We start from the raw sequence: 11,017 nt of genomic DNA on the forward strand, positions 1-11,017 counted from the left end.
ATGATGGAATCTCCTCTGTGGAACTGGATATCAACTATGGTGCATACCCCGTGGGGGATCTCTAATCCCCGCCGGGGCAAATTGTTCTAGTATAATGTAGCCAATATAGTAACGCAATTTACTTTAAATTCAGATTTGTTAAACATCGGTATTAATATCGGGTTTATTATGTTATGGTGCTTCGTTTTCAACTTTTGTAACGTGATGGGTTGAAAGTATTTAAATAATAGAATTAAGCCCGAGGCTACCATTTCAATTAACATGGGGTATTTGTCTCAGTGATCTTCAATAACCAATATTTTTGAATTCTTACAAGGCTGATTTAATAAATAGAAGTCCTAAAGATATGAAGGAGCAGTGTCACGATAGAGTCAGAGAGGAGACTAAGTCCAAGGTGACACGTAAATGGAATGTAGAAAAACGGCCTTCTGATTGGTCCGTGTGGTCACGGCTCCCTAATTGATTATGCTCTATATTGGCGCCTTTGTACACGTTGTACAAGACTACCTTCAAATCAAAGGAATTCTCGAACTACTTGTTTATAAAGGTAAAAAAATACCCAAAAGGTAATATTCAACCAAAAAGGAACACGAATTGTTGACATTGGAGAGGATCGAGACGTATTGTCGTGGTAGCCTCCTTTGCAACCGTCACTTGGGTCGTCACGCAGTGCTTCTCCCCACGCGTTGCGTGACAACCCTACTGTATGCTGCGAAGGAGACCTGGGACCGTGCGTGGCGTGAAAATTTTTATTGGAATCTTTTTTGAAAGATTTGGACCGAGTGCTTCATCTGTAAATAAGACAGTACCTTACAGATAAATAGCAATTGTTCATTTTCCTTTGACGAACATGTTTCATTTTTATAGTATATATTTCAAAGTGGTCTTAAGTTGTCTCAAAACAGTTTCCATGCTGGAAAGAATTACCAAGACTTAGATTTTGATGGGCATTGTAACCACCATTTATCAGTTGACGCTACAATCATATTATCAAAAACCTGCCCAATCATTGGTGAACACGTTGTTATGTTTTTCGAAACTTAAAGGTGGCTCTGAACCCATATACAGAATGTTTTTTAACTTTGCCAAAAGTTGCGTCTTATCCTGCTTATCAAAATTTAATAATATGTTTAAAAAATTCACCGCGCCGTTTTTGAATTATAAGCCCCCAAAGCTATAATGAAGGGTGTTAGCAGGTCATACTGTTGCTATGGTAAGCCATTGTGTCACGAATATTATAACAACGTGTTAGCCAATGATTGGCCAGTTTTTTGATACCATGATTGCAGCATCAAGAGATAAAGAGTAGTTATAAATGACCCATCAAAATCTAAGTGCTGGGAACTGTTTTGAACCACGTTAGAACGAAAGAAATCTCTAGTATTGCATTGAAACAAAAATACAGACGATAAGCCGTGAACAATTGATGAAGATTTAGACGGATTTTCTGTTCATGTTTGACTAGAAAAGAGTATTTTTACATCACAGCACAAGCTAGCTAAGAATAGATCATATTTTTAAATGATTATCTTAAATGAACTAGGAAAACTGTAAACTTTTAAATAAGGAATAATTAACACACTGTGACATGTCAGTTTAGCTTTTGCATAAATTTTTCTAGAATTCTTGAGTCACTTTTGATGAATAATGTCAATAAATATTGACTGTATTTTTAATTAATGTACAATAAATCAGTTTGGGCAATATATTTTTACTGATAAAAAATGTACATAGCAGTGGCAGCTTAGTTATCTAATACAATAAACGTTTAATTCAAACCGTGATTTTCTTGTATTGTAATTCTGGAGACTGAATTTGTCTCCGCGTCGCCTCTGCAGAAACTTTAGGAGACTAAGTACAAGCTTTCAGCACTAAGATTTCTGGGATTGTTCGGTTACTAACGTTAGCTATGATTGGTTAATAGCTACCTTCGAACACACCTATTCCTAGCTTTCCAAAGTTACAGGCATAGCGAATTTACGCTTTGTATTTTGGACCTGCGTATAAGTTTCCTTTATCTCACAATCGCCATGAAAGTCCAGGGTATAAACAGTATCATAGTCGGGCCCCGTTCACACTACGACGAAGGAATTTGAAAACGGAGCTTTATTTCTCCTGTTAGGCCTTCCGTCCACACGAATCCGTCACGAAAACGGAGCTTCTTGAAAACGCTCTTTAAACCGGGAGAATTTGAAAACGCCAGCTTTGCGTTTTAGTGTGGATGAAAACGCCACTTTCAATTCCTCCAGCGTAGTGTGGACGGGGCAACAATAATTATAGACCTTAACACAGATAACACTAAATTCAAGGTTGAGACTCGTAGGCACCACAACTACCACTCTGAGCACGACTCTGTTTCTAAGGAATTCTTCTAACTTTGGTAAACTATTCTTGATTTGAATCCTCGGGACCCTCGCCTTTGGCTACCTTTGTTTCTTCCAAGTTCTCCGGGTTTCTTCCCTGTTGGCAACTTATCTTCGCCTCATTTTCCAACAAATTTTGCGTTTAACAACTGTGTTTCCTCTGGGGACGACATTGGTTTATTTCGCTGCTGCAAAGCGAACTGGCGCATGCGTTAAAAAGTCCAACGAAATGCCCAGCGAGCGCAAAGCATGATGGAAGCAAAGCATCAATGCCGTTATGCAGAGCGCAGATATCCTTATCATTTTAGACAGAAGTACAGCCATCCTTTTCTTATCCCCTGAAAAAAACCTTTAAAAGCTTTTTAAATTCATAAATCCCCGTGCTGGGTCCGTTATTTGTTTCGCACGTGCAACAGCGCGCGCGCTAAAAAATCGTTGCTTTGTCGATTGTCTGACATCATTCTCATTTGTACATAACAAACATAGAACACGAGGAAAGTCGGCTGTAAACTTATTGGAGAAATCAATTGACTAAATACTCATTTTAGGTGTTTGAAAATGGAAGAAATCAAAGTTAAACGGAAAGGGTAATTTGTTATAAAGTAATTTTATTAAGCTGACCAGGAGTTTTACCAGGAAAACTACATTGTTTTAACTCATTTGAACTCTTATAGGACGAGAAAGCGAAGGAATGCTAAAAACCGCAATAACGATACTCTCCAAACGAAAGCAACTGAAGACTGGGAGGCCTCGGTAAGTTTCAAATTTATTTATCTTCGTTATGCTTTGTCAACCGAAGAAAGAGTGTTTTTATTTACTGCTTTCAATTTAACTTTTAGGAAACAAAACCAAAGATAGAAAGGGTCTGTGCGCCAGCTGATTACAAAATAATGGAGGGTAGGTATTGAAGATATTTTTTTAAGAAACGAAGTTAAATCCAACTCGTTGGAAAAGAATCGAAAGACGCTTTGAGATTATAAGTTGCTCAGGTTTTTGCGTGATCTTGTAGTGAGTTCTTTGCAAAGATAAGGATCATGGTACATCTTCGATTCACAGAAAGTTTGCAACTTTGTTTGCGGAATGACAAGTCGTGCAAAGTATTGTGAGTTTGTTGCTCCTTTAAGCTTGAAGCTGTTAGTCTATGCATGACACCTCGAAACAGGCTAAAAGAGACAAAAATAAACCTTGAGGTCCACACTGTATCTATCATCACTGAAATTAAACTGTCAATCGTTAAACAGCCCAAAAATTAACCATTAGCTGTCAGAAAGCTATATTCAGTTTTACCATCATCTGTCGAAGGTAATACTCCAATGAGCCTCAAATTAGATCTTTTCTGCGGATAGAAAAATTCCCGACAAGCCCTGCAACTGCCTCGAACAATCAGAGCATGACCGAATCTGTACGCTTCATCAAACCTTACACCGCTTTTTCGCTATGACTGGCCTCTGAAGGCAGCCAAAGCCGCAGACGTGATATTACACAACTTGATTTGAGATACTGCTTCTCGAGGCGCTGCCGGCCCTCCCAGTGGTTAAAACTTAAACGTCTTATAAATGTAATTCAGGTTAAAAGAATTGGTTAGCTATTTCCTAACAACTACAAGCAATTCAACTCTTCTGCGTCTCCTTCATTTAGTTGAATTTCCATTGCAATTACGCAGAAAAGTGTCTTTGCTCGTAGCGTTACAGCTAGGTTGCAGCAACATCTTGCGCAAAGTTGAATTCGCATCTATACTTTGCGCGCTGCACTGTACTCCCAAAATACATTTAACAGCTTGTGTTCAGCTGTGATTCTATTTCTGAATATTCGTGCCATTCTGCGTGCAATATGCAGTGTCGGGGTAAAACGGCAAAGGAGATCAGTGTGCGAAAAGTTGCACCGCTCTGCAGTAACACTAGTTTTCAACGCGCCATGAAAAATTGCACTGTTTCCGTGTTATTTAGAGCTCATTGAGGATCCAATGAATGAAGAGAGGGAGCGAAGACGCAAGGCTATTGAGAAGTGGACGGAAGAATCTCATGAGGAATTCGCTAATGGGTAAAAGCAGATTAAGAGATCGCTTGCCTTTTCTTTTCAGAATTTCTACTTTTTTTCTTTATCTTTCAGTTTCCTTATTTGTGATCCTTTATGTTTTATTTTATTTGCAGGTTGGCAAGACATGGAAAAAGATTTCGTAAGCTAGCCGACCCTCTGCCAGACATTGTACGTATGCCGTTCTGGCAAATTCCAAAGAGATGACTTTTCGAGCGAATCCGACGAAATTTGACCTCTGATCGAAAACATTCGCTCTTCGAATTTGCGCTTGAGATAAATTTATAATTAGAATTATACTTCAGGCCCCAGTTGTTCGAAGGCTCAATAACGCTATCCACCGGATAAATCGCCATCCAGTGGATAAGTGTTAACAAAACAAACCACGCTATCCACTTGATAGTGATTTGTCCGGTGGATAGAGTTATCCACCTTTCGAACAACCCGGTCCTGTATTTTATTGACGTGGGCCTTCTGACGAAAATGCAGTATAACTTCTTTTTTTTTTCCTTGGGATCTAAAATTCTTTCATATACATTTCAGAACATTTCCTAAGGCGGTCTGATAGGGCGATGGAAAGATGAAAAAGGCAACGTATGCTTTGTATTCACCGGCGCCTCATTGTTTGAGTCGTTTTTGCTTAGTTTTCTTGCCTTGCGACTTTCCAGTGCTGCCAACAAAGGTTCTACGAGTCCGTGACCTACCTTTCATTTTCTTTACCGATGCTTTTCCGTTCACCTATACTTCGCTCTGTGAGCTTTACTGAGAGCGTTTAGGCTTCGAAAAGCCTTCGAACAGGCTCCCGGCGAGGACGGAAAAAAATTCGGCGAGCGAAGCGAGTGGACGAGGGCGAAACTGAAGAACTTGTTCGGGCTCGCCGGGAGCCTGTTCGCGGGCTAGCTCCGAAGCGATGAGACTGAGACCAGCTGCTTTCCAAACACCAAACAGGTCCATTGACCATATTAAAGACCTGCCATTAAGATTTTGTTACCATGGTTCCGTGACTTTCCCTTTCCGATGTCATTTCTCCGCATTTGTACTGAATAGACTGCGTTTTTATTAGTTTTTTATTTAATCGCTTCGGATTGCTGTTTCAGACCGTTGCCGACTGTGTTGAACATTACTACATGACCAAGCCGTTTTGCTTTGACTTTCATGAGGTAAGTGAGAATTAGTGGGTCCTAGCACGCTTCAGTTATATGGACTGAAAACAGTCAGATCAGTCGAGCATGTGGTGGTGTAGTAGTTGACTGGTCTATTTTAAGCCTGAAGATTTGATTAGGGACCGTTCATTTTTTATGAGGGAGGGGGGGGGGGGGCTGGTGGAATTTGGGAAGCACCATTTAAAAATCGCATGACCCCCCTTCAGCTTACCAATTTTTTCACACGCCCCCCCCCCCCTTATAGCGGTCATTTTTTGGGATGACCCTCCCCCAAAAAAAATTTGAACAAACAATATTTAGATTTCAACTTTTTTAATATTTCTCTAATATTTCCCCCTACTTCACGTTCTGTGCTCACTGTGAAGACAATATTTACAATCCCTATACTACAGAGAGCTGTTGTTTGAAAAACAAATCAAAAGAAAGAGAACTCAATTTCGGATCTCCTAGTTATGGCTCGCCCTGAGCGTGTGGCATTTGGCCTCTCATTGGCATCTCCCTCATCTGAATTGATGAATGCCCACAGTTTTAATGTAAAACAGATCAAATGTATAGAAGCTAAGTTGACGAAGGTCACGCAGGACATGGAAGCACTAGAAAATAAGAGCAATTATAATAGCATATTTAAGGGCATACTCAAACAGCACATCAACAAAAGGAGAAGGAAAAAAGGAAACCGTAGAAAGTCAAATGAAAGAAAGAGGAAGCGGACTGAAAACAACGTCCAACGAGTTTATGGAATCTGTGTTGGAAACCCGCAAGGAAATGATCTTCCACAATGCCTTGTGTACCCTCCTAGAACGGCCGTCCCGGAAGAGTGTATTAAAGTTGAGGATGTTGCCACGTCGTTATTTAGAAGAGATGGGCCATACATCGCACAGCTCTTGGAAGGGAATTATTTCACCAATGCTGCAAGAAGCAGAATCACCACCAACCTTGAGCAGGAAGTCAGAGATTATGTTTACACCTTCATGTACCCTGAAGAGTACACTCTGACGGAAAGCATTGCTGCTTCTTGCAGCATCGGTGAAAGAGACTCCCATAGCAGCACAAGCGGCGACGAAGAACTCGACGACAGCGAAGATGAAGATGAGTGCCAGTGAAAGTTGCATTCGAAAATAACAGTGTTAAATACTTCTTTTCAGTAGCTACAAATGCTTTTTGTTGCCAAACGTTTTTTTTAAAGCAGAAGGAAAGTTTGTAATAAATTTGTATCCTGCCTTCTATGTTTACTCTATAGCAATTTTTTTGATATTCAAACATTATGCCATTTTAAAGTTTTACTAAAATATTTCACGTGACCCCCCCTTTTTCCCTTATTTTTTTGGGGTGGCCTCCCCTCGAAAGCCATTTTTTTCCCATGGCCCTCCCCCAAATCCCACCAGCCCCCCCCCCACCCCTACCTGATAAAAAATGAACGGTCCCTTAGCACCATTCTCAGTGTAATGCTAAAAATACCCAAATACTAAATGTCCTATAACCAAACGCAAAAACAGACACAGTTATCCCAGGGAAACTCCCATACAGAAGGACAGGATTGCTCGTCATACCTTTTAGGGGTTAAAAAGCGGTTTTGGTATCTCTTAGCGTATTCAGCCTCAAAAGGTCCTCAGCAGGAGCTTTTGCGGTAACTTTTAGAGCATTGAGCCAAAAAAAAAAAAAAAAAAGACAGATGTGTTGTTTTAGAATTGGTACCTCTTACTGTGAAAAAATTTCGAGTCGTGCTCACCACAGCAAACAGGATCTTAAGTTCCTCTCAGGGATTCCTTTTGAATATTTCTGACAAGAACCCCCAACCTTTTTATATGGGACTGAGTTTCCCCCGGACCATTATACCATATTTATAAATACCCTCTTGCGCAGTTGTCTTTGCTTTATTGCTCTCCAATATATATTTTTTAAATTTTCAAGAATTTTTCTCTCGACCTATTGACTTTGTGTTGTGGTTACTCAGTGGAAAGCTCACGAAAAGGCCAAAGACGAGGGTTTGGAGCCTTCATCCAAGGAGCACAAAGGAACTCAATCTACAATTCTGTCTGAGCCCCAAGCAAGCTCTGCGGCGCGCGAGCGCCTAGAAGAAACAGAAAACGAGGACCTAGAAGAGCCTACGAAGCCTGAAATAATAACAATAGACTGATACCATTTCAATTATATAATCAGCTAATAATTCTTACTTTAAGAGGATCACGAATAAAAACGCCCAGAAACATCATTTTTGCGGACTTTCTTTTTTACTGGTACAGGGGAGGGGAGGGGAGATAAATGTTACACCGGATTACAGCGGATGATGCAATCGATCCAGCCCAGTCCTTTTCCATCTAATAATGAGTCGCCTTGTTGGTTTCGTCAGGGTATTTTCGTCAAAGCAGCTATTACCTTTCAGAACATCGTGCTTGTCTCGTTATTTTACGTCCAAAATGCCGATAGCAGCTGTCAGAAGTGTAGAGGAAGAAGACTTTTTGACGATTTCCTTCTCTTATGAAGGAAAACAACGGAAAATGCAACGAAGCAAGGGTGAGATCTTGTCGAAGGCGTTGACGAGGATAGAGCTTTCTTCAAAGAAGAAAGCGAAAAAGGCGAAGAAGAACGTTGAATGCAACGAAAATGGTGATTCCGAGGAAGGAAATGCAACTCTTTGGTTTAACGGTGAACTAGTTGACTCAAGCCTTACCAACGAGACTGCCTGGAAAGATGGGGCGACGTTGGAAATCGGAGCTGAAACATTCACCGTAGAAGTAAATCCACCGACAGTTAAATCTCTGTTACTCCCTGATAATATCATGTCAGGATTTCCTGTGATGCCTCATCTTGAGCTGGAATTTGGTGACAAGCAACACTGTCGCTACAAATGGTACAAATCAACTAATGACAGTGATGAACAAGCAAGTTCTGTCCCGGCCTCTGCCAAAGAAATTTTAAACTGGGAGGAAGTTGGAAGCGAGTTTCTATACACTCCCTCAATATTAGATGTTGGCTGTTACCTTAAACTGACTTGTGCACCAGGAAATGCCAAGAGAGTCAGTGATGTGACGTCGGAAATGACAAGCTCGTTGACTGTAGCAGCAGGTCCAGGATTTTGTCCCTTTGATGCACGTCATATGTACACTAAAAAACAAACTGCTGATTACAGCGCATTCAGGGTTGTGTCCTACAACATTCTCGCCGACAATTATGCCAAGGATGAGTTTGCTCAAAAAGTTCTGTTTCCTTATTGTCCACCATATGCCATGGACATCAGCTATCGTCAACAGCTGTTACTTAAGGAAATTCCTGGCTATAATGCTGACCTAATATGCCTTCAAGAGTGTGGGTTTAAATTATTTGAGAAAAATTTGCAACCAGCTCTTGAGACTATGGGTTTTGAAGGTCTTATGAGATGTAAAGGTGAAGAAGTACCTGAAGGAGAGGCCACCTTTTTCCGAAAGAGCAAGTTTTCATTGATCACCCAGCATGATATCATTTTAAAAGAAGCTCTCCTTAATGATCCTGCTCAAGCAGGGGTTTTACATCACGTGTCACCAATACCAATTTTACTGGAAACTTTGACAAAAAGGAATACAGTTGTACAATTGTCAATTCTCAAAGTCCTTGGTTTTGAGAAGCGGTATCTCTGTGTAGTTAACACACACCTCTACTACAAACCTACTTATCCTCATATAAGATTGCTTCAGGCCACCATTATTTTGAATCACATTCAAAAAGTTTTATCACAGTTTTGCTCAGGAGACACTGATAAAGGTGTGAATGTTCAAGCTGGTGCAGACCATATATCTCCCCAGATACCTAATGATGGAATGCAAGCTCACCCTCAGGTAGCTATCTTATTCTGCGGTGATTTCAACAGTGGCCCAAGAACTGGCCTGGTTGAACTCCTCACAACAGGCCGTGTTGACTCCACTCATCGTGACTGGACATTATGTGAAGACAAGGAGGAACACTGCACAACTCTGTCCATCAGCCATGATCTGGATCTTTTCTCTGCCTGTGGTTTTCCAGCATTCACAAACTACACTGGAGGTTTCAAAGGGACTCTAGACTACATTTTTGCAGATAAAACGTATCTAGAAGTCGAATCTGTTCTTCCTCTACCTAGTGAAGAAGACCTCTCTTCACATCTGGCTTTGCCATCCGTTGTCATGCCATCAGATCATTTAGCTTTAGTCTGTGATGTTAAGTGGAAATTGTGAATAGAGCCCATCAATGCTTTAATTTACATTGCATACAGATTTTTTTATTACCCTGGTCAGAATTGGTCAACTCCAGTGTAAAGTAAGCAGAAAAATTAATAATTTACTCTAGTCTGCTCGCCTGCCAGGACATTTTAAAATAACAGTAAGGGCTGATTATTTACATTTGTACCCTCAGTAATAGTTATAAGTGCATTAAGATTTTTAACGGGTCAATAAGAACTTTTCTGAAATTATTTGGTATTATTATTGACAATGTAAATTTGGCACCTTATGCATCAGAAAGAAAAGTAAGTAGTGTGTTGAATATAATTTCTGAGATCCAGGCTAAATTCCAACCCTGGTTGTGCTGTAATGGTCCGTCGTTGCATCCAGTGGAAGGGCTAATGCTCATAATTGCTTCATGCTACCAAGACCAAAGTTAACCAATTGCATTGATGACGAGCAAAGATGGCAACAAACCTAGCCATTTCACCCTGACTGTCTGAGTCCTAAACACTCATTTACGATTTGGGATACCAGCCTGTAGAGATATAACCACTCTATCACCTATAGCCACTTTATTTACATTCTGCATTGTGATTAGAACTTTGGTGTTGTTGCATTAAAGTAACCCAGCAAAACTGAATATATTTGTAAGGTAATGATATCTGTAGCTATGTAGCCAAAATGCCAACAACCCATCTAAACTTAATGAAGTAAAAATTGCCACAATAGTTGTAAAGATGAATGTCTTTTCAAGATAGAAAACCTGCAACAAATTAGTGATCATTGTCATCTCTCTGTACTTTATTTTCTTAATGTCATGGGAAAGTATGGAATAAAAGGATGACAAACGTTTTTTCAAGCTGTCATTTTATTGCAGTCTTTTAGCCTTTCACTCCGCTTACTGTGTCCACCTTCTACAAGAAGTAATCTTTTTAAAATAGTGTTTGAGAATGTTGTAAATGTACTTCTGTTGCAATTAAAAGATGTGTTTGCATCGCTTCACTTTGTCATTTTTTTCCAGTCTCAAGTTCAAAATGTTAATTCTTCTTACTGATTGCCATACATTTCTTTTAATATTAGTTCTGAGTATTCAGTGGTGGAACAAAGCAGTATCACTAAGCTGATGATTTTCTTTATTCTCATCACCAGTCTGCTTGATATTGTATTGGTATTGTAATAAGAAATTAGATTTTGGTAAATACTGGGATTTAAAGGGTTAATGGAGAAGGTCACTCCAAAAAACACATATACTTTTCCAATGCTAATAAAAACCTTGCACAAA

At 39.9% G+C, this 11,017-nt stretch overlaps 3 protein-coding genes across 3 annotated transcripts in view; all 3 read left to right on the forward strand.

Annotated features, from left to right (window-relative positions):
- Positions 1-1,784, forward strand: part of LOC145469530 (mitogen-activated protein kinase kinase kinase kinase 5-like) — a 24,379-nt gene extending 22,595 nt beyond the window's left edge. Inside the window, exon 32 of the mRNA XM_081453275.1 lies at positions 1-1,784. This exon is cut by the window's left edge and continues 91 nt beyond it. The gene's annotated coding sequence lies outside the window, so the exon portion shown is untranslated.
- Positions 1,785-2,921: 1,137 nt separating this feature from the next.
- On the forward strand, positions 2,922-7,701 carry LOC145470425 (uncharacterized). The gene is made up of 7 exons (XM_081454230.1): positions 2,922-2,950; positions 3,038-3,116; positions 3,203-3,260; positions 4,310-4,403; positions 4,514-4,568; positions 5,495-5,557; positions 7,515-7,701. The coding sequence occupies exons 1-7, from the start codon at positions 2,922-2,924 to the stop codon at positions 7,695-7,697; spliced, it is 561 nt and encodes a 186-aa protein (XP_081310356.1). The 3' UTR covers positions 7,698-7,701.
- An 88-nt stretch (positions 7,702-7,789) lies between these two features.
- On the forward strand, positions 7,790-10,731 carry LOC145470241 (2',5'-phosphodiesterase 12-like). Its single transcript, XM_081454075.1, has one exon. It carries the CDS (start codon positions 7,885-7,887, stop codon positions 9,745-9,747), a length of 1,863 nt encoding a protein of 620 aa, XP_081310201.1. The 5' UTR covers positions 7,790-7,884; the 3' UTR covers positions 9,748-10,731.
- Positions 10,732-11,017: the final 286 nt, after the last annotated feature.

The sequence above is a fragment of the Orbicella franksi genome, chromosome 15 (genome assembly GCF_964199315.1).
Source record: "Orbicella franksi chromosome 15, jaOrbFran1.1, whole genome shotgun sequence".
NCBI lineage: Eukaryota > Metazoa > Cnidaria > Anthozoa > Scleractinia > Merulinidae > Orbicella > Orbicella franksi.

What these genes read in the sequence shown, in the direction of transcription:
- LOC145470425 (XM_081454230.1), top strand. Translation starts at nt 2,922, where the DNA reads ATGGAAGAAATCAAAGTTAAACGGAAAGG. An exon ending in CTGAAGACTGGGAGGCCTCG is followed by an intron (nt 3,117 to 3,202) that starts GTAAGTTTCAAA and finishes TTTAACTTTTAG; the next exon opens with GAAACAAAACCAAAGATAGA. An exon ending in CCGACCCTCTGCCAGACATT is followed by an intron (nt 4,569 to 5,494) that starts GTACGTATGCCG and finishes TTGCTGTTTCAG; the next exon opens with ACCGTTGCCGACTGTGTTGA.
- LOC145470241 (XM_081454075.1), top strand. Translation starts at nt 7,885, where the DNA reads ATGAGTCGCCTTGTTGGTTTCGTCAGGGTATTTTCGTCAAAGCAGCTA.